This window comes from Panthera tigris, chromosome C2, assembly GCF_018350195.1.
Source record: "Panthera tigris isolate Pti1 chromosome C2, P.tigris_Pti1_mat1.1, whole genome shotgun sequence".
Classification (NCBI taxonomy): Eukaryota; Metazoa; Chordata; class Mammalia; order Carnivora; family Felidae; genus Panthera; species Panthera tigris.
In genome coordinates, this window is record NC_056668.1 from 81,346,995 (window position 1) to 81,374,153 (window position 27,159).

Consider the following 27,159-nt stretch of genomic DNA (forward strand, 5'->3'; position numbering starts at 1 on the left):
ACTTGCTGGCAACTGCACCCATTTTCCACCGTCCTCTCTGACCTAGGTTGTGATGGGAACCACTCCGGAGAAAGAGAGCACAAGTGTCTGCAGAGCGCGGGACTGGGGTCCCGGGAGGAGGAGGAGCGGGTGGGAGGATGCGCAGCGTGAGGTGGCGCCGGGCTCCGGCTCTCATTGGCCCAGCGGGCGCCCCTCCTCGCGGGGCCGGCTCCGCGGCGGCTGGAAAAGCGGCAGTGCCCAGGGGTGAGAGGCGCAAGCGACCTCCGCGACCGAGCAGACATGGCCGAGTACACGCGGCCGCGGAACTGGCTGGCGCTGATCCGCCTTCGAAACCCGCCGGTCAACGCCATCAGGTAACGGGCTGGGTTGCCTCCAGCCCGGGCACGGAGGGCCCTTCGCCGCCTGCCTGCTCCGAGGCTTTGACTTTCCCCTGCTGGATTAAAAGCAGAGAGACGCCAACACAGACAACCGCGGCGTATGCCAGGGCCTTGTGCATAGGTTAGCTTGGTTATAGGTTAGCTTGGTTAACGTTCGCAGCGAACTCCTACCGGTGTTTCACTGGTGAGGAAACTGAGGCTCAGAGGCAGGCAGATGGCCTCTAAGTGGGCGAGCTGAACTCCAACACGGGCCATACGTGCCAGTTTCCTGCTCTTCTACTTGCTGGCAGCTTTGACTTCTCATGTGTACATTCTGTTCTAAAGGTACAATGCCCGCTAGCCCTTGACCTCTCACTTCCCAATCTCGAATACAGGCTGCCCTAATAAAGTGTAACTCATAAGATATAGAAATCTGATGATAAAGTGGCTTCACATTTAAAAAAAATAAAGTTTCCTATTAATGCCAAGGCAGTGAGTAAAGGTGAATTGTGGCCTGGACAGAAATGCAAAGTTCTTTCTCCTGATTTGTTCTAAACTTAAAGGCTTTAGTGCTATAGTGGAGGATCCATTTGGAGTAAGCCTAGTTAAGTAGCCTATGGAGTAGACTGTGCAGTTTATCTTCTTTGATTTCCTCATGGAGCACCTTCGCCCCTTTTATTATTTTTTTTTTCTTTAAAAAAATTTTTTTTAAGGTTTATTTATTTTTGAGACAGAGAGAGACAGAGTATGAACCGGGGAGGGTCAGAGAGAGAGGGAGACACAGAATCTGAAACAGGCTCCAGGCTCTGAGCCATCAGCACAGATGCCTGACGCGGGGCTTGAACTCATGAACCGCGAGATCATGACCTGAGCTGAAGTCGGACGCTTAACCAACTGGGCCACCCAGGCGCCCCACCTTTGCCTATTTTAAATTCTCCCACCTACGTGTGCAATGCGCTTACGGCATTGCTTTCAAAACTGAGATTAATGCTAGTTGTTTTTGTTTTTGTTTTAATTAATGAGGTTGTTAGATAGGTTTGGTCTTCCATATCTTTGGAAAAAGGATAGTGATCCATCAGCCCAGGATAGAGCCGTCCATCCTCGGAGAGTAGGATTAGCCAAAATTAAAATTTACAATGAATATATAAAACAGGGTGAAAGACCTTTGGTCAACATTCTTAGCACATACCGCTGGAACAAAAGAGAGACTGGATTGAGGAGACCTGCTAATTTTACCTGAATTTTTATCTTGGTGTCATCAGATTTGATTTTACCATATTAATATTATAATTTTTATTTTTCAGATGAGTTATTGCATTTAGTCATGCAAAAAAAAGTGCAGCAATAAAAATCATACAAGGATGATATGTCCACTTTCATGCCATTCTCAGAAAAAAAAGCAAAATAACTTATTTTGGTTTTGATGAAGAAAAACATAATATAATTACATATCCATTTTGGACTTGTCTGTATTTTAATTTTTTTTTTTTAACGTTTATTTATTTTTGAGACAGAGAGAGACAGAGCATGAACGGGGGAGGGGCAGAGAGAGAGGGAGACACAGAATCGGAAGCAGGCTCCAGGCTCTGAGCCATCGGCCCAGAGCCCGACGCAGGGCTCAAACTCACGGAGTGTGAGATCGTGACCGGAGCTGAAGCCGGACGCTTAACCGACTGAGCCACCCAGGTGCCCCAACTTGTCTGTATTTTAGTTAGAATTACTAAATATTAGGACTCTGCCTCAGCCTCTGCTCATAAGAGGAAACCATGCCCATCAAGAACTTGGGGGAAACGTTTCACAGTCTAACACCCGTAACTAGAAATATTTTCTCATAGCTATTTTAAACGTTTCTAGTCGTTAGCCTGCCCCTTCCCCTCTTGTAAGAGAAACGTTTGTATCTACCTCATAAAGTTGTGGTGAAGTTTACATATGCTGGAAGTCATAAACTGGCATGGAACATGTGTTGGCTGCCATCATTGCAAGGCCCTCCAGCAGGCCCTGCTGCCTGGGGTTCATTTCAGCTTCCTCAAGTTTTCTCTACTTGGGGATACTTTCCTGCCCTTTCTTCTGTCTTCTTCTGAAGTTATATATGTGGCTATTTTCTTCTCTCTCTTTTTGTCAGCTTCATCATTTTCCATAATTTTATCTTCTTTTCCACTTAATCTCCCCTCTGCCTCCATCCTTGCTGTCACTGCATCTAGTTTATTTTGCACCTCATTTATAGCATTTCTTAATTCACTGTGACTATTTCATAGTTCCTTGATCTCTGCAGCAATAGATTCTCTGCTCTCTTCTATGCTCTTTTCAATCCCCGTTATTAATCTCAATCCCCGTTATTAATCTTACGACCGTTATTCTAAATTCTTTCTCAGTTACATTGTTTATAACTGTTTTGAGCAGTTCTCTGGCTGTCATTTCTTCCTGGAATTTCTTTTGAGGAGAATTCTTCCGTTTCGTCATATTGGCTAGTTTTCTGTCCCTTATGTGTTTTAATAGCTTGTTATGTCCAGGGCCTGGCCGTTCAGAAGGTGTTTTTGGAGTGTGTTTTGTGCTCTCTGTTGAGACTCTGGTTGCTTTGTCTCCCTACTCGTAGTGGTGGTTTGGAACTTCTACCACGTGTGCTATGATTTGTTCCTTGAAGTATCCCTGGAGAAAAATTTTAAAAGGGGGGGTTGTGGTGAAAAAGGCCTTATCCTATACAAGGAGAGAAATGACAGGGCGGGGAAAAGTAAAAGAAAAAAAATTGCCCAGGAAGACAATCAGAGAAACTATATGGCCAGTCCAGAGAGAGAGAGAGGAAAATAAAAAAGGAGATACAGAAGAGGTGTTAAAAGTATAGATTAAAAAAAAAATGTCTGTTTAAACAAACCAACAGCCAGAATAACCCGACTAGAGAAAGGAAGAAATAAGAGGAAGAAAAGAAAAAAATATGTATCTACATATACACAGAAAATAAGAATTGACCATGAATCAAATCAGAGAATGTAAATCCCCTAGACCAATATCTGACAGTGCCTTGGAACTAGTGTCTGCGCTGGTCTGGAGGGGCTGTCTGGTTGGTCAGTGTCAATCTTGCTCTGTCAGATGGCCAAGTTACTAGGCATGCAGGGGCGTGTTTTGGTGTAGGCAGGTCCCGCCTCCACTGCCGGCCCTGATCCCTGAAACCCCACCTTGTTGGTGATGGAGAGAAAAATGGCGACACCCCAGTCTCTCCTTCCTGGACTGGGTGTCCCAAACCACTCTGTTTAGGCCCTCCTCACAGTGCCACGTGGGTGTGAGTGGGCCACTGTGTCCTGTTCCACTGTCTCCTGCACCTCCCTGGTGCTTGGCTGGGATTCAAACCCTTATGTCATAAAGGAACTGGGTGCCCCGGTTCTGGGGTAGTGTCACCACCCACCCAGCCGACAAAGGGCCTCTAGCTGGTGGGCGCCTGCAGGGTCTTTTGTCCTTGGAATGGCTATTTGCCTTCTTCCCACAGCATTCAAGGGAGAGGATTGCTCTCTCCCACTGCTCCTGGGAGCTAGCTACCTAGCCTGGGGCTGACTCCCCTCCTCTCTAGGTGCAGGAACAGGGCAGAGAAAGCCCCACGGTTAGAAACTGGTTCTTTCTCCATTTTTTCCATTCCCTCATCTGTGGTTTTTCTGTTGTCCAAATACAATCCTACACTTCCACAGCCTCTCTTTCTCTTCCTTTTCTCCACAGAAGGGGATCCCTCCCCTCCGCGCCTACACCACCCATTTTATCTCTACCAGTTCGTAATCATGCACCTATGGCTCACCATGTTGTCCCTGTGGGCCCCTGGAGATGTTTCTGTCACTCCGTAGCCCGGATTCCTGGAATTCCATGTCTTCTGGCCTCAATACTGCTGTGTTTGAGGGGTGAGGGAACTTCGGGTCCCCCTACTTCTCCACCACGTTGACTCCTCTCTCCCCAACTGCTCTTTAAAATTCTCCCACTTCTTAAATGAGAGTGCATCCAGAGGATTTACACTCAACTCCTTTTGCCTTTGGCTGACTCATTCAATCTTGACTATAGCTCTCTTTTATAGATGACTCCCTCATCAACTGAAACTTAGCAAAATCTACTGCGTGCCCTTTTTTCCCCAGATCTTGCCTCTGCCTCCTAAATTAGTTAGTTTTAGCTTTGGCTGTCAGTGACAGAAAACTCAAAAGAGTAGTGGATTAAACAAAATAAGGTTGATTTCTTTCATAGCAGTGTCTTAGAATGATATGATTGTTCCACAATCATCAGGGTTCCCAATTCTGTTTATCTTTTGCTCTGCCATCCTCATTTCAGGTCTTCCACCTCTTGGTCCATGATGGCTACTTATGATCTAGCCATCACATCCCCATTCCTGCCAGAAAAGGAAAAGAGAAAAGCATACCCAATCCTTTAAGAACTCTTCCCAAAGTTGGATATACCAAATCTGCTTCCATCCTATTGACCACAACTTAATGCCTTAGGCTGACTTTACTGCATAACAAGCTGGAAAATGCAACCTTTATTTTGGGCAGTCATGTATCCAGCTAAAAACTAGATGCTTAATATTTTGAAGGAAGTGGGGAAGGTTGGATATTTGGGGTAGTTTGAAGCCCCTGACACATCTCTTGGGTTGTTTCTTTTAGACTATTTCAGTTTTCTTATATTTTGCCAATATGACAAATTGAAAGTAATTTCTTCTCACTGTGAATGTCCACATCACTTTATTTGTATTTTCATTACAGCACTCATCTTAGTGTGACATTTTGTCATTTCCTAGGATGTTATAAGCTCCTTTCAGTATACATAGAAGATGTACAATGATATTTTTAAATTGATTAGTGCTGCTTCTAAGTGGCCAAAGTTACAGCAAACTGTAGGAAAATACTATTTTTTAAAAATTTTAGGGGCGCCTGGGTGGCTCAGTCGGTTGAGTATCTGACTTTGGCTCAGGTCATGATCTCGCAGTCTGTGAGTTCGAGCCCCGCGTCAGGCTCTGTGCTGACAGCTCGGAGCGTGGAGCCTGTTTCAGATTCTGTGTCTCTTTCTCTCTCTGACCCTCCCCCATTCATGCTCTGTCTCTCTCTGTCCCAAAAATGAATAAACTTTAAAATAATTTTTTTATTCATTTGGAGCACCTGGGCGCCTCAGTCAATTAAGCATCTGAATTCAGCACAGGTCACGATCTCATGGTTCATGAGTTTGAGCCCTACATTGGGCTCTGCGCTGACAGTACAGAGTCTGCTTGGGATTCTCTCTGTCCCGCCCTGACTCGCTTGCTCTCTCTCAAATAAATAAATAAAAACAAGAAAAAGCTTATTCATTTATTTAGTCCAGTGCTTAATTCACAGTTGACATGTTTATTATTAGTTGATCAAATTAGTGAAAACTGAATAGTGAGTAACTAGGGTTTTTATACATTGCGTGTGTGTTTCAGTTTTCATTATTAGGAAAGGGAAAAAGTCTGAGATAGTATAAATTTAATTCTAATGCCTCGTGTAATTTTTTTTTTCTTTTAGTACATCTGTACTCCATGGAATAAAAGAGGGACTGCAGAAAGCTATAACAGACCATACAGTAAAAGCCATTGTGATTTGTGGAGCAGATGGCAAATTCTCTGCAGGTAACCAGTCTCTAACTCTTTCTCATTATCTTTGGAATCCACAGCCTGAGACCGATGCTGCCTTAGCCGTCCCTGTGGGTAATACCGTAGGGTGGGTAATGGATATGGGAGACTTGAATGGGAATGGGAAACATTGCAGAGAGACAAGAGTCACAGAAAGACCCAGAGAAGACTTTGACCTTGCTCTCTTTTGTATTGGATGAGCCTTTGGAGGACACCCAGGCTTGATGGGTGGTATACCTGCTAATATACACCTGTTGGTACATACCTGCTCTGCATATATCTCCACCCTATGGGAGCTTGGACGAATCCCTGTAATCTCCTGAACTCTTCAATTTCTCTGTTTAGAAAGTGGATAGTAGTATCTATCTTAATAGGTTTTTGTGAGGTTACATGAGATATATCTGAAAGTCCCTAGTGCAGTGCCTGCACCAGAAGATGTTCAATAAATGTTATTTTTTATTTCTTTCTGACAGAGACTTGAAATTGAATTCATTTTTCTTCTTTAAAAAAATTTTTTTAACGTATATTTATTTTTGAGACAGAAAGAGACAGAGCACGAGCAGGGGCGGAACAGAGAGAGAGGGAGACACAGAATCTGAAGCAGGCTCCAGGCTCTGAGCTGTCAGCACAGAGCCTGATGTGGGGCTTGAAACCACAAACCACGAGATCATGACCTGAGCCGAAGTCAGACACTTAACTGGCTGAGCCACCCAGGCACCCCTGAGTTCATTTTTCTTCTAATAGTCACCCATCTCAGTGACCATGACTCTCTTTATTGGGTTATTCTATGAAGATGCAAAAATACTGAAAACATATGGCAAAAGAATCTGAAATGGTGATTCAGTGGTATTTGTAGTAGCTTTTCTTCTTTTCCCAAATGAATATATTATGCCTTTTGTCCTATATGAAGGCCTGTGTAATGTTACTGTAGCCAATGGAATTTAATGTATGTTAATTGCAGCCTGAGAAGAAATAGATATTGGAATCATGACAGTAAAGAAATGTAAAAATGATAATCATTATAAAATTACCATTTATCTTGCCTGCTATGTGCCAGTACTATATGGGTTATTTATTTATTAATAATGAAAACAGTAGTATTTTTACACATACTTTAATCCTCAGTAAATCCTACAGTCTCCATTTACAGATGATAAGGATCAGCCTGAGAGAGATTAAAATAATGTGCCAAACATTAATCAGTTATGAAATGGCTTACTTGTTGTTTTGAAACTTCAGGTCAGGGGCACCTGGGTGGCTCAGTCGGTTAAGCGTCCGACTTCGGCTCAGGTCACGATCTCGCGGTCCGTGAGTTCGAGCCCTGCGTCAGGCTCTGGGCTGATGGCTCAGAGCCTGTTTCCGATTCTGTGTCTCCCTCTCTCTCTGCCCCTCCCCCGTTCATGCTCTGTCTCTCTCTGTCTCAAAAATAAATAAACGGTAAAAAAAAAATTAAAAAAAAAAAAAAAAAAGAAAAGAAACTTCAGGTCAGAAGCCCAAGATAGTGACTTTGCACCATGGAGAGAGGGATCCCAATTATGGAAAACTCAATATTTCTTTGTAAGAAAGAAGGTAGAAAAGGGAGAATGTAGTTAGAACTCAGGGATAGAAAAAAAAAATTCTCCTAGAAAAGCATTAGAGGTGGTTAGACTTAATGGGTTTACATAGAACAATTGGAAAATATACATTCTTCTCAAATTTGCAACATTTACAGATTTGACCAGATACTGGACCACAAGAACTTGTCTTAATAAATTTTACTTAGAATATGTTCTCTGACAGCAATGCAATTAAACTAGAAATCAATAACAAAAATATAACTAAAAATACTCATATGTTTAGAAATTAAATTCATTTCTTAATAATCCCTGAGTCAAAGTGAAATCATAATAGAATTTCGAAAATATTTAGAACTGAATGATAGTGAAAATGCAACATATATAACTGAAGGATACAGCTAACGCAAAACTTAGCAGGAGATTTATAACCTTAAAGGTATTTATCAGAAAAGAAAACAGACTGAAACATAACGAGTTAAGCATCTATATCAAGGAACTAACCAATGAACTACTAGACCCAATGAAGTAGAAGAAAGGGAATAATGAAGAGGAGAAATTAATGTGATAGAAACAAATGTGATTCAAGACTGTCAAAAGTTAGTTCTTTGAAAGACTAATGAAATCTACAAACCTCTGGAGAGATTGATCAAGAGAAAAAGGGAAGGCACAATGTATATAGGGAATGGCAAATGGGATATCACTGCAGATACTGTAGCCATTAAAAAAGATAATGAAAATATTATGGCTTCCCAATATGACTCAAGTGGAAATAAAAAACCATTAAAGAAATCGAATCAGTAATCAAAAATCTCACAGAGTAAATTCCAGCCCCAAATGACTTTATTGGCAAGCTCTAACTGGAAAGTCAAGGAAAATATTATTTGAATTTCACATAAATGTTTTAGGGAATAAAAGAAGAGGGAACACTTCCCATATTAGTTTCCTTGGGCTGCCATAACCGATGACTTGTGGAGGGTAGAAGTTCAAACTCAAGGTATCTGTATGGTCATTCTTACTCCAGAGGCTCTAGGGAAGACTCTTTGCTTGCCTCCTCTAGCTTCTGTGGTTGCAGGCAATCCTTGGTGTTCCTTGGCTTATTGCTTTTATCACTCCTGTCTCTTTCCATGGCCTTCTCGCCTGTGTCCAGATTTCCCTGATCTTATATAGACCCACCCAAATCCAGTATGACCTCATCTTTACTCAGTTATATCTGCAAAGACCCTATTTCCAAATAAGGTAAGTTTCACAGGTTCTGTGTGGGCACCATTCAATCCAGTACTCTTTCTAACTCATTTCATGATGCTAGCATAATCTTGATACCAACACCTATCAAGGCCAGTATGAAAAAGCAAAATTTACAAATGAAATTTGCAATGAAAGGAAAGCAAAATGAAAGGCAAGCTTCATTCATAAACATAAGTATAAAAATCTTAAACAATATATCATAAAATTGAATCTAACAATATATAAAAAGTGGAAGGTATCACATTTCTCCCGGAAATTCCAGATTGGTTGAACATTATAAGATTAATGTAGTTCATTCTATTAAAAGATTACAAGAGAAAAATCATATGAATTTTTTAAGAACTGCAGAAAAAACATTTGATATCATTTGACATGCATTAAAAATAAAAATTTTTAGTAAACTAGGTATGGAAAGAAAATGTCTTAATCCATTTTTGAAAACCTATAGAAAACATCAGATAAAATGGTAAGTTGAAAGCCTTCCTGGGGCACCTGGCTGGCTCAATCAGTAGAGCATGAGACTCTTGATCTTGGGGTTTTGTGCTCAAGCCCCACGTTGGGTATAAAGATTACTTAAAAATGAAAAAATCAAAACAAAACAAAACAAAACTTTCCTTCTGAGATAGGAGCAAGACGAGGCTAGCTACTCTCCCCATTTCTGTTTGACATTGTGTTTTAGGCCCTGGCCAGTCCAGTAAGGCTAGAGAGACAAATGAAAGGTATTGGGATTGGAAAGGAAGAAACAAAACTTCATTATCCAGAAGATATGATAGAGTTTGCAGAAAAATCAAAATAATCTATTAGAAAGGTATTATAATTAATAACTTAGTAATTTTGCTAGATATAAAATCAATATCCAAAACTTTATTGCATTTCTATATGCCAGAAATAAACAGTTAAAAAGTGAAATCACTGTACTCTTGTTTGTGCCTTGGTTTCTGTAAAATTGGGATACTAGTACTAACCTTATGCTGCAAGTAGAAAAATGTAGTAATAACGTTTAAGAATGTGGGCTCTGTAGTTAAACTGAGTTCAAATCCTTATTCTACCAGTAATTAACTGGTCATATGTTTGAACTAGTCACTTAACATCTCAGAGCCTTAGCTTCCTGACCTGTGAAATGGAGATTGTTATACTACTTAACCTACATATTAAGAAAATCAAATAAGAGAGTATATGAAACTACTTAGCACGGTGCCTGATGTAAAGTATTTATCCAATACGCACTAATTGCTATTATGACATGAAAAATCATTTAAATCTAAACTTACAGGATTGATAGGCCTGAGATATCTGGTTTTTCTTGAGCCAAAAAGGAATAGAAATAATAACTAATAACACTAGATGCGAGTGTGAGTATGATGGATCGGTGAGCAAAAAAATCATAATCTTGGATTGATGCTGGGTAAGGTACAGGTAGAAATGAAAAGTTAAATAGGTTGATATGAAAGAATTACTTTAACTTTTTAACTCTTGCCAAGCTTAATGTTTTCAAAGAACAGATAATTCTATGGGGAAGAGTTCAGTATAATGTTATGTGAAAAAAGGAAAATATGAAAAATGATGTTATAGAATGCTTTCAATAATGTTAAATATATATGATAGCAAACTTTCATTTAATTCTCTCCTAAGTCACTGAAGATAGGTGTTATGATAAAAAAGTTGCATAACTTACTGAAGGTCACAAAGCCATTTACATATATGCATTGGGAAACAATTAAGAATTCACAAAAATATTACACTGTTATCTCTGTGTGGTGATTTTGGGGTGATCCTTATGTTCTTTATTGTTTTGTGTATTTTTCAAATTTTCTATAATGCATGTGTTATTTTTATAATTAGGAAAAGAAATAAATGTTGCTTTTATTGATCATAAAAACAATCTATTACAAAAACATAAAACATATAACTCACAAATATGTATGTGTTTTATGCTGAGGTTTTATGTTGTAATGATTTATGCTCTTAACAAACATATAATAAGGTTGGTGAGCAATACTATACAAAAAAAAGAAGGGGAGGGAGGGCTGGTTCAACTTCTGAATCTCTATTCCCCCTTCTCTGAGGCTTTTAATTTTTTACAGGTAGAGTTACTACCTATCATATGGAAGACAGATTTTAGATTACAGGATTCCTGATCAAGGTTTGAGGATTTTCTCTTGTAATGTTCTACATTTTCCAGGTTATTTTTCCTTCACTGTGTGTCCAGCCAAAGAATTAAATGTTTTGTGGTCCCAAAAAGGTCTGAAATTCCTTGAGAGTTATCTGATACCTTATTGTCTATAACAAAGTCCAAGTCTCTCCACCTCTCCTTTTCCTTGTCTGTGTCCTTAGGTGCTGATATCCACGGCTTCACTGCTCCTAGAAAGCCCGCCATTGTACTGGGACACGTAGTAGATGAAATACAGAGAAATGAGAAGCCCGTGGTGGCAGCTATTCAAGGCATGGCTTTAGGAGGGGGACTAGAGCTGGCCCTGGGCTCTCACTATAGGATTGCCCATGCAGAGGTAACCGCTAAAGCTCCATATGGGGCTCGGTGTGGGGGGCTTTTCTTTAAGGCGATGTCTAAATGTTGTATAAGCCTCAGTGGTGATCATTTTGAAAGGCTAGCTTCCTGGTTGACAACTCTTATGTATTTTTAGCACTGGTTTTTCAGCTGCTATGCATCAGCACAGTGGTAGTAGTTATTGACATGTTGAAAAATGTCCATTCCATGAGTAAATAGCTGTTACCCTGAGCCCCATGACTGTCCCTTTGCTTCCCTAGCCCTAGCCCTTGGGTCTCCCCATAAAACACAAACCAAAGGGGAACTACTGGGTCGGTACAGGGCCCCCACGACTCTGCTCCAGTAGTATGACCCATGTCATGTTCCGCTGAGCCATGCTTATGCAGCATGAGGTATAAAATATTTTGACTCTCATCCCTGAGTATGCATACTTATTTAAATTTTTATTTCCTCAAAGGTTTTGGTTTTGTGGTCCCTTGTCATTATTAGTACCTTAGAAGACAATTTCCTATTTGAAAATAGCACAAAATTGTAAATCCATTTGTTTCTGGAAATAGATTTAATTTGGACTATTAAGTATGTAGATGAGGTCTGTGATACCAGTCTCAGAATGGTAACATTTTGTAAGTAACATATTTTTCTAATGATAAAGATAATGTTGATCATTGTGATAGACTAAAAAATACAGGAAAGTATAAAGATGTAAACTAAAATCCCCATAAACTCACAGTTCAGAAATAACCACTATTAATATTCTATTTTATTTTCTTTTGGTCTTCTTCCTATGTAATACATTTTTCTTATAGCTTTTTTAAAATTTATTTTTCTTTGCTGTCTTTAAAAAAAAAACACCTACAGGGACACCTTGTTGGCTCAGTTGGTTAAGTGTCTGACTCTTGGTTTCCATTCAGGTCATGATCTCATGGTTCCATCTGTGGGATCAAGCCCCAAGTAGGGCTCCATGCTGTTAGTGTTGGATCCTCTCTCTCCCTTCTCTCTGCCCCTCCCACGTGCTCTCTCTCAAAATAAATGAACTAAACACACACACACACACACACACACACACACACACACAAACACAAAAAAACACCTACCTTTGGAATTATATTGTATTTCATTTGTACTCCATTTTTATACTTTTTATCATACATTTTATCATATTTAACCTATTTGTTTATGCATTCTGCCAATCTGTTTTAGAGAGTTTAATCTATTTACATGTAACACAATTACTAATAAGGAAGTACTTACTTCTGCCATTTTGCTATTTTTTTCCTTTGTCTTATATCTTTTTTGTTTCTGAATTATTCCGTTAATGCTTTCATTTGTATTAAATAGATATTTTCTATTACCCTTTTCATTTTCTTGTTCCTTCTCTTACTATGTATTTTTGAGTTATTTTCTTACTGGTGGTAAGAAAGTCCTGGTGATTACAATTAACGTCTTAATTTAAAACAATCTAGTTCAGATTAATGACAACTTAATTTCAATAGTATACAAAAAAGTTTGCTTCTATATGGTTCCGTTACCCACTACTTTAATGCTGTTATTGTCACAAATTGTATCATTACACATTTGTATGCCCATTAACACATTTTTTTTAAATATGAAATTTATTGTCAAATTGGTTTCCATACAACACCTAGTGCTCATCCCAACAGGCGCCCTCCCCAATGCCCATCACCCACTTTTCCCTCCCTCCCCCCTCCTCAACCCCTCAGTTTATTCTCAGTTTTTAAAATTCTCTTACGGTTTGCCTCCTTCCCTCTCTGTAACTTCCCCCCCCTCCCCCTCCCCCATGGTCTTCTGTTAAGTTTCTCAGGATCCACATAAGAGTGAAAACATATAGATTTTTTATTATTGCTTAATGTAGGGGTCTTTTAAATCAGATAGGAAAGAAGAGTTATACAGAAAAGTTTATATTAATTTGTCCTTTATATTTACCTAAATAGTGATCCTTTATCATTGTTTTTTATTCCTTCACATGGATTTGAGTTCCTGTCTAGTGTCCTTTCATTTCACTGTGAAGGATTTCTTGTAGGGCAGATGTGCTGGCAACAAATCCAATTTTTGTTTTTACTTCAGAATGCTTTAATTTGCCTTCATTTTTATTTTTCTAAAGTTTATTTATTTACTTTGAGAGAGAGAGAAAGAGAGAGAGAGAGAGAGAGAGAATGGGGGAGGGGCAGAGAGAAGGAGAGAGAGAATCCCAAGCAGGATTGGGAGTGTGGAGCCTGACATGGGCCTCGAACCCATGAACCACGAGATCATGACCTGAGCCAAAATCTAGAGTTGGATGTTTAACCAACTAACCCACCCAGGTGCCCCTTGTTTTCGTTTTCAAAAGCTAGTTTTGCTGGATGTAGAATTTTTGTTTGACATGTTTTTTCTTTTAGTGCTTTGAATATGTCAACCTACTGCCTTTTGGTCTCCATGGTTTCTGACAAGAAACCTGCTGTTAATCTTATTGTAAATAGTCTTTAAACATATCATTTTAAATGGCTGTATTATTTTGTCTTATAGGTATACCATAATTTATTTAACATTTCCTTGTAGCATTAAATTTTTTTAATGTTTATTTATTTATTTTGAGAGAGAGAGCAGGGGAGGGCAGGGAGAGAGGGAAAGAGAAAATCCCAAGCAGGCTCTGCATTGTCAGCACAGAGCCCATGAACCCTGAGATCATAAAATGAGCTGAAATCAAGAATTGGACACTCAGTCAACTGAGCCACCCAGGCACCCCAGCATTTTAATTTTTATAAGGGTTTATGAATAAAGATATATATCCTAAGTGCTCCTTTTTCTGTGTCCCTCTTAACATGCCTTCTGCACACTGAGTGTAGATATAAGTTATAAGCAATGATAAGTCAGGGGATGGGGATGAACAGTGGTGGAAAAATTCTTGACTGACTGTTAGGAATGCCTTGTGTGAGAAACTCTTAAATATTCCAGGTATTCTGGAGCTCTTGGAATCACAATGTGGGTAAATGACAGTCTGCATTTAAGCACCCTCCTCCTCCCATCCTGTACCTGTAACAAAACTAACAGAACTTTAGCCACTTTTAAATAGCCAAGAGAGGCATGTGGTAAGGGGTTTGAACTCATTCTCTTGCCTGGACTGAGGTTGCTGTCTAATTTTTTTTCTGTAAGAGCTTTATTGAGATATAACTCAAAAACCATATAATACATTCATTTAAAGTGTACAATGGAGGGTGCCTGGCTGGCTCAGTCAGTTAAGTGTCTGACTTTGGCTCTGGTCATGATCTCATTGTTCCTGGGTTCAAGCCCTGCATCAGGATCAGCACTGACAGCTCGGAGCCTGCTTTGGATTCTCTGTCTCCCTCACTCTCTCTGCCCCTCCCCTGCTCATGCTCCCTCTCTCTCAAAAATAAATAAATAAATAACAAAAAAAAACCATTTAAGGGGCGCCTGGGTGACTCAGTCAGTTGAGCATCCAACTTCAGCTCAGGTCACGATCTCGCAGTTGGTGGGTTTGAGCCCCATGGTAGGCTCTGTGCTGACAGCTCAGAGCCTGGAGCCTATTTCTGATTCTGTGTCTCCATCTCTCTTTGTCCCTCCCCTGCCTTTGCGGTCTCTCTCTCAAAAATAAACATTTTTAAAAATAAAAAAAACATTTAAAAATAAAATGTACAATTGAGGGCTGCCTGGGTGGCTCAGTTGGTTATCTGACTCTTGATTGGTCTTGATCTCGGGGTTGTGAGTTCAAGCCCTGCACTGGGCTTCACGCTGGACGTGGAGCCTACTTAAAAAAATAAAAATAAAGTGTACAACCGAATGGTATATTAGCATATTCACAGGGCTGTGTAACCCTTACCACAGTGGATTTTAGAACATTTATTATACCAAAAAGAAAATTCATACCCTTTAGGAGTAACCCACCATCTCCCCTCTCCCCCAGTCCTAGGCAACCACTAATCTACTCTCTGTCTCTATGGGTTTGCCTATTCTAGACATTTCATATACACAGAATCATACAACATGTTGTCTTTTATGACTGGCTTTTATCACTTAGCATAATGTTGTCATCGTTCACCCATGTTGTAGCTTGTCAGTACTTCATTCCTTTCTATGGCCAAATAATATTTCCTTGTATGGATATACCGCATTTTCTTTATCCATTCATCAGTTGATGAACATGTGAATTGTTTCTATTTTCTTGGCTTTTACGAACAGTGATGCTAGGAAAATTTGTGTAACATTGTGTGTGTTGTGTGTGTGTGTGTGTGTGTGTGTGTGTTTATTATAGTCATCCTATTGGATGTGAAATAGTATCTTGTTGTGGTTTTGATTTGCATTTTCCTGATGGGCTAATGATATTGAACATCTCTTCATGTGCTTATTGGCTATTTTGTATCTCTTCTTTAGAGAAATGTCTATTCAGATCCTTTGCCAATTTTTTAAATGTTTTTTATTTACTTTTGAGAGAGAGAGAGAGAGAGAGAGAGAGAGAGAGAGAGAGATTGAGAGAGATTGAGTGGGGAAGGAGCAGAGAGTGAGGGATACCCAGAATCCGAAGCAGGCTCCAGGCTCTGAGCTGTCAGCACAGAGCCCAATGCAGGGCTCAAACCCACGAGCTGTGAAATCATGACCTGAGCTGAAGTCGGAGGCTTAACCAACTAAGCCACCCAGGTGCCCCTCCTTTGCACATTTTTAATTGGATTGTCTTTTTATTACTGAATTGTAAAAAGTTCTTTAAATATTCTACATACATGATTAGCAAATATTCTCTCCTATTCTGTGAGTTTTCCTTTTAATTTCTCGGCTTCCTGGCTCTTTTAGGGCTCCATAAAGCTGTTTCTGGACAATATAACTTTTGTTGGCTGAAACAGATCACAATGGAGTCAGAGAAAAAAATATGTAAGAAGTGAGAGATGTATTTCAACATGAAGACTTAGGGACAGCACAGCTCTGTTTATGTTGTTAACCTAAGTAGAGAGTGTGCACTAATTTGCCCTGTAAAAACTTTTTTTTTTTTAATTTATTTAAAGTGTCAGGGTGCCTGGGTGGCTCAGTCAGTTAAGCGTCTGACTTCTGCTCAGGCCATGATTTCAATGGTTGAGGCTCTATGCTGATGGCTCAGAGCCTGGAGCCTGCCCCTCCCCCACTAGTGCTTTGTCTTTCTCTCTCTCTTTTTCTCAAAAATGAATAAACATTAAACATTTTTTAATTTATTTAAAGTGTCTTATTTATTTTGAGAGTAGGGGGAGGGGCAGAGAGAGGGAGAGAGAGAATCCCAAGCAGGCTCCACACTGTCAGGGCAGAGCCAGATGCAGGGCTTGATCTCAGGAACCTTGAGATCAGGACCCGAGCCAAAATCAAGAGTCGGACGCTTAACCAACTGAGCCACCCAGGCACTCTCGCTTTTTGTTATGTATTTATTTTAAGAGAGAGAGTGTGTGTGCATTGCTCTGCAGAAACTCCTGAAACAGTGTTTTTGAAAGTGTGGGAAATCCAGAGGAATCCTCCCCTTTACTCTACATGCTGTCTCATTCTAATGACCTTTATGCCTTCAAACTTTAATAGGCTCAAATTGGCTTCCCAGAAGTCAGACTAGGACTCCTTCCTGGTGCAAGAGGAACCCAGCTTCTCCCCAGACTCATTGGAGTTCCTGCTGCACTCGATTTAATTACCTCAGGTCAGTACAAACCCTGACAACAGCTGTCTAGAGCAATGCGAGGAACTGGTTTAAGACTTAGAGAAATTCTGGATTGACCATTACCCACTCAAGTAATCTTAAGAGGATACTTTAATTTCTTTGACTATCAATTTTCTCATCTGTAAAATGGAAGGAGTACTTTCCCTGAGAGCTTCTCAGACATTACCATGAAGATCACATGTAAGTGCCTCCCAAAAAAAATTTCTTTAATGTTTATTCATTTTTGAGAGACAGAGACAGAGCATGAGCGGGGGAGGGGCAGAGAGCGAGGGAGACACAGCATCTGAAGCAGGCTCCAGGCTCTGAGCTGTCAGCACAGAGCCTGTTGTGGGCTCAAACCCACAAACCACAAGATCATGACCTGAGCTGAACTTGGTCGCTTAACCAGCCGAGCCACCCAGGCACCCCATGTGCCTTCTAAATGAAAGTGTTTACAGAGCACTAATTATAAGTAAGATTTTATTATAGCTCACGTGTCCATGCATAAACACTTGTATTCACATAGGGTGCATTATATGCAGACTCAATTTAGAAATTATAATGTACATGAGAATTAAAACCAGAATTGTCATGGAAAGGTTTGAAGTTATAGTGTGGAAATGACTGAATTTTTCATTTCCCAAGTATTAAGATATTAGCTACAAATGAAAGTTCTCTTTCCATAGGGAAAGTGAACAATGCAACAATAGAAAACATTTAGAGATCCTGGATTTACCAAATCCTGTAAGACTTATAAAGAGATTTCCAGTTGAAGTAAGGTTGGAAGAAAGAGTCATGTTTTGATTGACAGTGTTTCTTCTCTCTATATTTCTGTGGGTCGGGAATTTGGGACCAGCTTAGTTGGACTCTAAGCTCAGGGTTTCTCATGAAGTTGTAATCAAGACATTGATTAGAGCTGTAGTTGTCTGAAAACTTGAGTGGGGCTGAAGGATCTACTTCCAAGATAGCTTCCTCACATGGATGGCTAGTTGGTGCTGACTGTTGGCATTTCTTCTCCACATAGACCTCTCCCTAAAGCTGCCTGAGTGTCTTCACAATATGGAAGCTGACTACCTCTGGACTGAGAGATCCAAGAGAGAGCAAGGCAATAGCTGTGATATCTTTTAGGACCTAGCTTTGGAGTTATGCACCATCTTTTCTGATTGATTATGTAATATATATATATATATATATATATATATATATATATATATATATACATATACATATATGAAATTATTTATATAGGTCTTCCCTATTCAACATGGGAGGGGGCTTGAACACCAAGAGGTGAAACTCACTGGAGCCACTTTGGAGGCTAGTTACTTCAACTTTATACTCACACATATGCCTATCTATTATGTATATATATGTATATATATATGTATATAATATGTATATACATACATAGTAAGTTAGATATATATGTAAGTTACATATTACTATGTATAGACATAGTAAGTTAGAAGGAGATAAGTGCTAAGGAGAAAACAAAACAAAGTGGGAATATAAAATGTTAGAGATGGAGGGGTAGGTAATATTTTAATATAAAATGTTAGGGATGGAGGGATTAAAAAGGCTTTCCTACTAAATGACATCTGAGTAAAGACCTGAAAGAGATGAGGAGGCTTATTATGCCAATATCTGCAGAAATGCATTCCACATGGATAAATAGCAAATGCAAAGGTTGGAAGTTTCAAAGAAAAGCGAGAAGGTGGATACAGCTGGAGTGAAGTGAGGAAGGGAAAGAGAGGTAGGGGATGAAGTCACATCATGTAAGGCTTTGAAGAGTATACAAAGACCTTTGGCTTTTCTTCTCAATGAGGTAGAAAGGCATTGGAGTGTTCTGAGCAGAGTCACATGCTCTCATTTGTTTTTTAAAGGATCACCCTGGCTGTTGAAAATACATTAATTAGAGGTAAGGCAGACACAGGAAGGCTGATTAGAAGCCTGCTACAGTCATCCAAGGGACAGATGATGAGAGCTGGGACCTGAGCGGTAACAATGTAAATGGTGAATCATGGTCAAATTCAGCATATATTATGAGGGTAGAGCCAGCAGGATTTTGTGATTTATCAAAAAAGTGAAATGTGCAAGGAAGAGCAGAGCGAAGGATGATTCTAATGACCTGCGCAGCTGGAAAGATGGTGCCATTTTTGAGATGGAGATTGCTACTGGCAGAGTAGGATGTAGGGAGGAATCACAAGCGCTTAGCTGGGGGCATGTTACGTTTGAGAGGTCTGTTAGACATCCAAGTGGAGATGCCAAGTAGACAGTTGGACAGACTGGCCTGGAGTTTAGGAGAGAGGTCTTCTGATCTCCTCTCAGACTCCATTTTCTCAACAGAAAACAACTACATGGTTGCCTTGAGGAATAATGAAATGACATAACATGCTTCTGGTACGGTACCTGACACATAGAAGACATTTTATAAATGGTAACTGTGGTAGGCAGAATAATGCCTCCCACCCCACCAAAGTTGTCTGTGTCCTAATCCCCAGGACTTGTGAATATGATGCCTCACATTCAAAAGTGACTTTGCAGGTGTGATTAAATTAAGGATCTTAAGATGGTAGATTACTTTGGATTTTCCAGGTTGGTCCAGTTCATCACAAGGGTACTTAGAAGAGGAGGGCAGGAGGTTAGAGAGGAGACAAGATGCTACCAGCTGGCTCTGAAGATGGAGGAAGTGGCCACAAGCTGAGCAACGCAGGCAGCCTCTAGAGGCGGGCAAAGACGATGCAACAGATTCTCCCTTAGAGCCTCCAGAGGGAACACAATTTTGCCGACCTATTTTAGACTTCTGATATCCTAAACTAAGATAATAAATGTATGTTGTTTTAAGCTGCTCTGTTTGTGGGAATTTGCATAAGAAACTAATACAGTAGCTATTAATAATGATGCTATTACGACTGTTGCTGTTCGGTTTGGAAGGTTGTTTTTTTTTCCCCTAACCGACTATGCTAAAAAAATTGTTATTGAAAGTTGAAGATCCCCTACTGATGTTAATGCTGTAAAAACACCGGCTTTGTAGGCACTGCCCCCGTAGGAAGTTAATAAGTAAACAGATTTAAATGAAATTAATAAGTAAGTAGCTAACCTTTTCTGATCTGAAAACCATTAGAGAGGTAATTCTGGAAAGTGGAGCAATTATAGCAGCCGCCGTTGCTTTTCCACAGTTGCCTGAAAATGCTACCCGGAAACAGCTGAATCTTTAGCAGTAACCACAAAAGATTTGCTAGAGCACCTTGCAATTCATTCCTTGATGTTCTCTGTCCGATCAAGTGACAAGAACTAGTTCCCTGCTCTTGCTTCTGCTTCATTTTTTATGGCTCGTCCTCCTTGTTCACTGAACAGCACACAAAATCCCTGCCCTGTTCTCACAGAGCTTTGCTCTAGCCCATGAATTTCTTTATGGTCATTCCCAGGACAAGGATACATTCAGGCTCTAGACGCTGAGGGGATGCCTCTTACCATCTACAATAGTGGGGGAGAAGTTGTGAGTGGCATCTTTATCCTACCTGCCTTTCAGGTGGGTTAAGTCCAGGTGAGTTTTCTCTATATTTGAGCAAGAGGTTGAGGGTGAATTTTAGTAGCCGGGGCTCCCAGGCAGTGATAATATACATCAGCAAGTATCATTCTGTGACTAAAACAAACAAAAAAAACTTAACACTAAACCCAAAACCTATAAAGATATTCTGTGACTTTAAAAGAGTGAAACAAGCACTGGGTGTTGTATGGAAACCAATTTGACAATAAATTTCATATATTGAAAAAAAAAGTGAAACATTCATATGAAACGGATTAAAGAAAATGACAATTTTAGAAAATATTCTAAATTAGAAAAGAACATCTATTATTTGTTAAATAAGAACACACTATCTGGAAGCAAAACATTTGCCTAAATAACTTCTTTTAGAAGCAATAAAAAGAAGATATGATCAAACAGACAACTCAGTCAGCAACATGGAGGATAAACAGAGGCACATTTATGGAATTCGGTGAAGTCAGAAGAATTTAACAAAAAGATACATAAAATGTAAAGGAAAGCAGCAGATATGGAAGGTATATAATCAGAGTCTCTGCTATGAATAATAAGAGCTCTCAAAGCATGAAGCAAAGATGTGATAAGCAGTAACCAAAAGAAAAAATAGAAGAAACTCTTCAGATATGAAATGGAATCAGAGACCATGTTTCAACAGGCTCACCATTTTCCTGGAAAAACTGATGCGGAGATATCAATTCCCTGATGTATTTTGGTAAAGATTTTGAACTTCCAGGAAATGGATCCTGCAAGCTTCCAAAGGATAAAACAAAGCAAAAGATTACTTTCAAAATAACTAAAATCACTCAGCCACAAATAAATGCTAAATGTATGGAACATTCATATACGATCCTAGTACCCACGCTCCAACGCAGCAATAACATATATCAGATTAGATAATACACGACCCTAGTACATGAATGTGTCATACATTTGTCATATATTATCATCATTTTATTTTTTTTTCAACGTTTTTTTTTTTATTTTTTTTTTATTTTTGGGACAGAGAGAGACAGAGCATGAACGGGGGAGGGGCAGAGAGAGAGGGAGACACAGAATCGGAAGCAGGCTCCAGGCTCCGAGCCATCAGCCCAGAGCCTGACGCGGGGCTCGAACTCACAGACCGCGAGATCGTGACCTGGCTGAAGTCGGACGCTTAACCGACTGCGCCACCCAGGCGCCCCTATTATCATCATTTTAAAGACTGTGAATTCTATTCTAGGATTCTATACAGTCTTTAAAATGATAATCTAAATCAGAAGTTCTTATAGTGACTGGTCCAGGGACTCCTGGGTATGCCTAAGATCCTTCGGGGCAGTTCATAAAGTCAGAGCTACTTTCATAACAATAGGACATTATTTGCCTTTCCACTCATTCTCTCACACATGTATACTAGAATTTTCCAGAGGTTGTTGTATGCCACATGATGTCAGAACAGATAGAATGAAGAAGCAGATAATGAGAATCCATCTGTCTTCTACTAAGCCAGATTTGAAAGAAATTTGTAAAAATGTAAACTAATGACACTCTCTGACTAAGCTTTTAAAATTTTGAAAATAGTTATTTTGCATAAAAATTTATTCATGTTAACATCAATGTTAACATTTATCGTTGTTATTTTAAAGTAATACAATAAACATTTTAAAGTTCTCAGTTTTAACTTAAAAAAATTTTTTTTCGTGTTTATTTTTGAGAGAGTGAAAGACAGAGCATGAATAGGGGAGGGGCAGAGAGGGAGATACAGAATCCGAATCCAGGCTCCAGGCTCCAAGCTGTCAGCACAGAGCCCGTCGCGGGGCTCGAACTCACAAATCGTGAGATCATGACCTGAGCCGAAGCTGGACACTTAACCAACAGAGCCGCCCAGGCACCCCAGTTTTCCTTTCTAATACAGTAAATACCGATAGAAATAATCTACATAGGGGCACCTGGGTGACTTTATGTTTAAATAAACATTTTTAAAAATTAAAAAAAAAAGAAATAATCCACATAAAAGCTTTTTAGAGTCCTCCATTATTTTTTATTTATTTATTTATAGGTTTGTTTTTTTTTAATGTTTATTTATTCTTGAGAGAGAGAGAGAGACAGAGCATGAGCGGGGGAGGGGCAGAGAGAGGGGAGACACAGAATCCGAAGCAGGCTCCAGGCTCTGAGCTATCAGCACAGAGCCTGACGTGGTGCTCAAACTCACAAGCTGTGAGATCATGACCTGAGCCGAAGTCGGACACTCAACCAACTGAGCCACTCAGGTGCCCCTGGAGTCCTCCATTATTTTTAAGAGTGCAAAGGGATCCTAAGATTAAAAAGTTTGAGAATTGCTAATTGAGATCTCTTTTCTTAGACACAGAAACCACAATACAAAACTGTGTATATGTGGTCCAAATTAGAAAATAACATGAGTCTATATGTGTAAAAAAGACTTATTTTTTCTTTCAAATCATGGGGGGGGGGGTGTTCTAAATCTTATGAAAGGGTAGTTAGAAAAACTAAGTATACTAAACTTCTTGTCTTTAATAAATTAAAGTAGAAATTGTTTTAATTTACAATGTTATGATAAGTACACTTTTAAGAAATGTACAGTATGTTAAGTATCTAAATGTAAAATTCCTAAGATGATGCTTATCCAACAGACTACAGAAATTCAAAGCACAGAAAACAGTTCATTCTGCAAAAGATGAAATAGAAAGGAAGCAAAGCAGAAGAAAATATAGGGGAAATTATAATAGTGTGAAATGAGTCTGTAAAGCCTAAGGTTTACAAAAATTGAAGCATGTGGGGGAATATTGAGGAATTTTGTGTCTCTGTTTTTATCATTAAGTCTGGAAGGCAAGTGTATCTTGGGGGAAATCAGGAAGAAATCTGGCTGCTTTGACAAAAAGAAATGAAGTGAACTAGGATTGCCTTTTCCAAAGCACTGCTGCTTATAGAAATATCACTATTTTTAACTTGATGAAGAGAAGAAGTAAAAACTAAGAATATGATGGATTTTGATTTGCATAGAAAAGGTCACAGTGAGTTAGAAGAAAACTAACAGAATCATACACCTATCTTTTTACATTGTCTGTACAATTTTAGGGGGACTTTAAAATGACATCTGGAAAGGATTCTATGTAGGCAAAAATGTTCTAAAGGTTGGAAAAGAAGCCATGAAAAACATTGGAAAAAATTGAGATTACCCACTTTGAAGAAGAGAAGTCTGAACTTTGGTTACCCTGGGTCTCCTTATAGTAGCTCTAGTCAGGGGTCTTATTAAAGTCCATTGGACAGTGGTTGTTGTCTACACTGAAGTAGAAAGAGAAAAAGCAAGCTTAAATCTGAGCCTGAAGATTTGGGTTGTATATACAGAGCTGCGTCTTTAGGCCCTTGAGACAATAAAAGTACCTAGAATCTCACTGACTAAGAACAGTAGTGATACACCTGCACTTTTGTGAAATCCAGGCCAGAAGAGACCATCACAGCTGAAGGAATTTTCAGTGCATCTTTTGGGTAGCTGACATTTCCTACTAGTTTCCCCAAACACCCTTTTAGTACTCAGGTTTCCATTTTCCATTTTGTCTGCAGGCTGCAGGCTGGGCACTCACCCCTCACCCAAGTGATCTTCTACACAGGAGATGTGACCCCTGCAGCCACTCATCCACTCTTCACCGCCTTCCTCACCCCAGGAGGAAATCTGGGAGCCTGTTTTCAAAGGCACTTCCAGAAAACTAACCAAATAATGTTTTTGCAGAGTGACTCCTGCCAAAAATCATTGAACTGTCTCTCTAATCAAGAAAACCTATTTCTAACTCTCTGAAGCGCTACTAAGAACCAGGAATGGAGGGGTTGTCTCAAAGATGGCATCCACTAACACTGTAAGAGCAGCAAGGACTGTGGAATTATCGCCACCAAGACTGATCTGATGATCACTTTCACAAGGCAAGATGTTACTGGCAAGAAAGCAAGCAAGCCAGGTGTTATTGTTTCCTTTCTTCTTGACCCTGTGATAAGGGATGCTTATATCCCTTAACCCTCTACTTCAGAATATTCAGATTAATTTACATATTTACACCTGGTGAAGAACTCAGGAGTGATGCTCATCAAACTTTTTTTTTTTAATTTTTTTTAATGTTTATTTCTTTTTGAGAGACAGAGACAGAGACAGAGCATGAGTGGGGAAGGGGCAGAGAGAGAGGGAGACAGAATCTGAAGCAGGCTCCAGGCTCTGAGTTGTCAGCACAAAGCCCAACATGGGACTCAAACCCACGAACTGGGGGATCATGACCTGAGCTGAAGTCAGACATTCAACTGACTGAGCCACCTAGGCGCCCCTCATCAAATTTCTTAACACCCTAAAGCTGCCATTCTATACTTGGAGGCTGCCAGTGCCACCACCCGACGCTAGATGTCGCTAGTTGCCGCTTAGTGTCATTACCCCAGGCTAAAAACCCTCTATGGAGCACTCCTCTCACCAAACTTGGGGTCATGGGCCACACCCTAACTGCGTGGACCTGAAGGAACAATTGTCTGATCACTTCTGCTTCCCTTTTAGCTTCTGCAATAAAAGGCAGGGTCCAAAGCTCACACAATAGCAATTCCACAAACTTAGGGTGGGGTTGAGATGCTGGGTTGGCAAAAAATGACAGAAGTCCACCCATTTGTCCTGTGTAATTTTGATAACTTACATAATGTCAACTTAATCATTAATTTCCCCCTGTTTCCCAGCTCTATTTCTGTTTTAGGACTGTGTTTATTTGTTTTTTTTTTGTTTTTTGTTTTTTGCAATCAGTGTTGGTATGTATGTTGGTGTAAGATAGATACTGCTACTGCTCTACTGTTACTACCTCTATTATTATTAGCAAAAAACCAATCATCACTTTTATAGAGACTTATAGTTAACAAAGTGCTTCTATAGAGATTTACAGAATATAAAGAAAATGTATTATTCTCAGTTGATACTCAGAATTACCAAGGTAAGCATAATTTTTCCCATTTACCTAGGAGGAAGGTGTGGTCTCTCTACAATTCTTCATCATCACACAAAGAGTAGAAGGTAGAGCTGAAGCTTGAATTAAGTTTTCTGGTTACCTCTGCAGTGACCTGTCTACTACTTTCTACCGTGCTACTTACTTATTTCATTTAGGAATAGATGTTTGTATCCAGGAAAGATAACCTTCCTTACCAGAGAAAGTAATGCTTTTGCTTTAATCTCACACAGTTCTCTGGGTTTGTTTTATTTTGTTTTGTTCTAGGAAGACACATTTTGGCAGACGAAGCACTCAAGCTGGGCATTCTAGATGAAATTGTGAACTCAGACCCGGTTGAAGAAGCAATCAAATTCGCCGAGAGAATTTCTGGTAAGAAGATAATAATGAAAATAGCGCAAGTTTGGGAGCAAGCTAAACTTTCGTTTTAATAAGGAATTCCTTAAATATCTTATGGTAGATCCATGCGATAGAATATGATACAACTTTAAAATGAATGACAAACTACGTATTGATTTGGTATGAATGCTATGATTTAACCTACTCTTAAGTGAAAAGCGTCACTTTGAACAGTGATTCACCATTTGTGCAAAAAGGAAAGGGGGATGGGACTGAATGTCTATATGGAGAGAATGTGTATTGTAACTGTTCTTCTACATATAAGATATTTATGTAAAGATTCACAAGAAATGGTTCATGGTTGCCTCTGAGAATGGGGCTGGTCAGCCAGGGAAGCCATTGGAAGAAGACTTTTCATTGTTTACCGTTTAGTACCTTTTGATTTTGTTTTGAAATAATGAATTTTCTGTAAGAAATAATTAAAATGAAAACAAGCAAACATTTCAGCAACTAGAAACAAGCCTCTCTAATTTACCGCAATAAAACCATAGTTTTGTCTCAGTGAGCTTGTATTTTCTTTCTGTCACTGGTTTCTCATTTTGTGGGTTCATGGCATCCCTTTAAAAGTTCTCTGGAGTGGCACTATTCCTTTTCAATTTATGGAGAGCAGCAGCAAGATGGAGAGGGTTAAAGAGTGCCAGAAAAAATAATTGGGAGCAGTGTTGGGTCACAGATAGAGCAGCATGTTCATCTTTCTGCTTGGTGGTAGGCAATGGCTCAGTGTCACTCAAAGGCATTCCTTTGAAAAAGCCATTCTTTTGTTGACCCCAGCAGGGACCAAACGCTTCCCTGAAATAATCTTTCTTTTTGTGGCTCTAGCCAGTTGCTGTTTCAATGCAATAGGAAAAGCTTGAACTGGAGAGTCCAGGACCGTGGAGAGAAAATCCTGGTGACTCATAAAGAGAATCAGCAAGTCTTTGCCCAAAAGGGAATGAGTTTCCTGGTGTCTTTCTCTGCCTTCCAGTCTTCACCAACTTTTCATCACTGATTTCATTGTGCCTCCTGGCAGAGCTTATAGTTTCGTTAGAAGTCACCCGGCTGACAACAAAGGCTATTTGCATTTGGAAATCCATTCGTGATTTTTTGGCTTGAGGCTTATGATAGACCCATGTCTAACAGTTACACCTGTGGCTTTAGGTTGTAAAGAACTAGGTTTCCACAGGAAGTTCTTGTCCTTAACTGAATTCCCTAGATTGAGATTTGAGAGTTAAGTAACTAAAAGAGATAGATGAGGATCATGGTCTTTTTACAGTAAACTGTAAAATGCTCTGTTTTAATTTTTGTAATTTATTTAACTTTTAAAATAAATTTTAAATTAGAAAACTAAGCAT

At 39.6% G+C, this 27,159-nt stretch overlaps 1 protein-coding gene across 1 annotated transcript in view; it reads left to right on the forward strand.

Annotated features, from left to right (window-relative positions):
* Positions 1-227: 227 nt before the first annotated feature.
* Positions 228-27,159, forward strand: part of EHHADH (enoyl-CoA hydratase and 3-hydroxyacyl CoA dehydrogenase) — a 46,885-nt gene continuing 19,953 nt past the window's right edge. Inside the window, exons 1-5 of the mRNA XM_007083606.3 lie at positions 228-353; positions 5,855-5,958; positions 11,097-11,269; positions 16,813-16,924; positions 25,697-25,801. Of these exons, the coding sequence (XP_007083668.2) occupies positions 280-353; positions 5,855-5,958; positions 11,097-11,269; positions 16,813-16,924; positions 25,697-25,801 (568 nt within the window). The 5' untranslated portion in view covers positions 228-279. The remainder of the gene's footprint in view (positions 354-5,854; positions 5,959-11,096; positions 11,270-16,812; positions 16,925-25,696; positions 25,802-27,159) is intronic.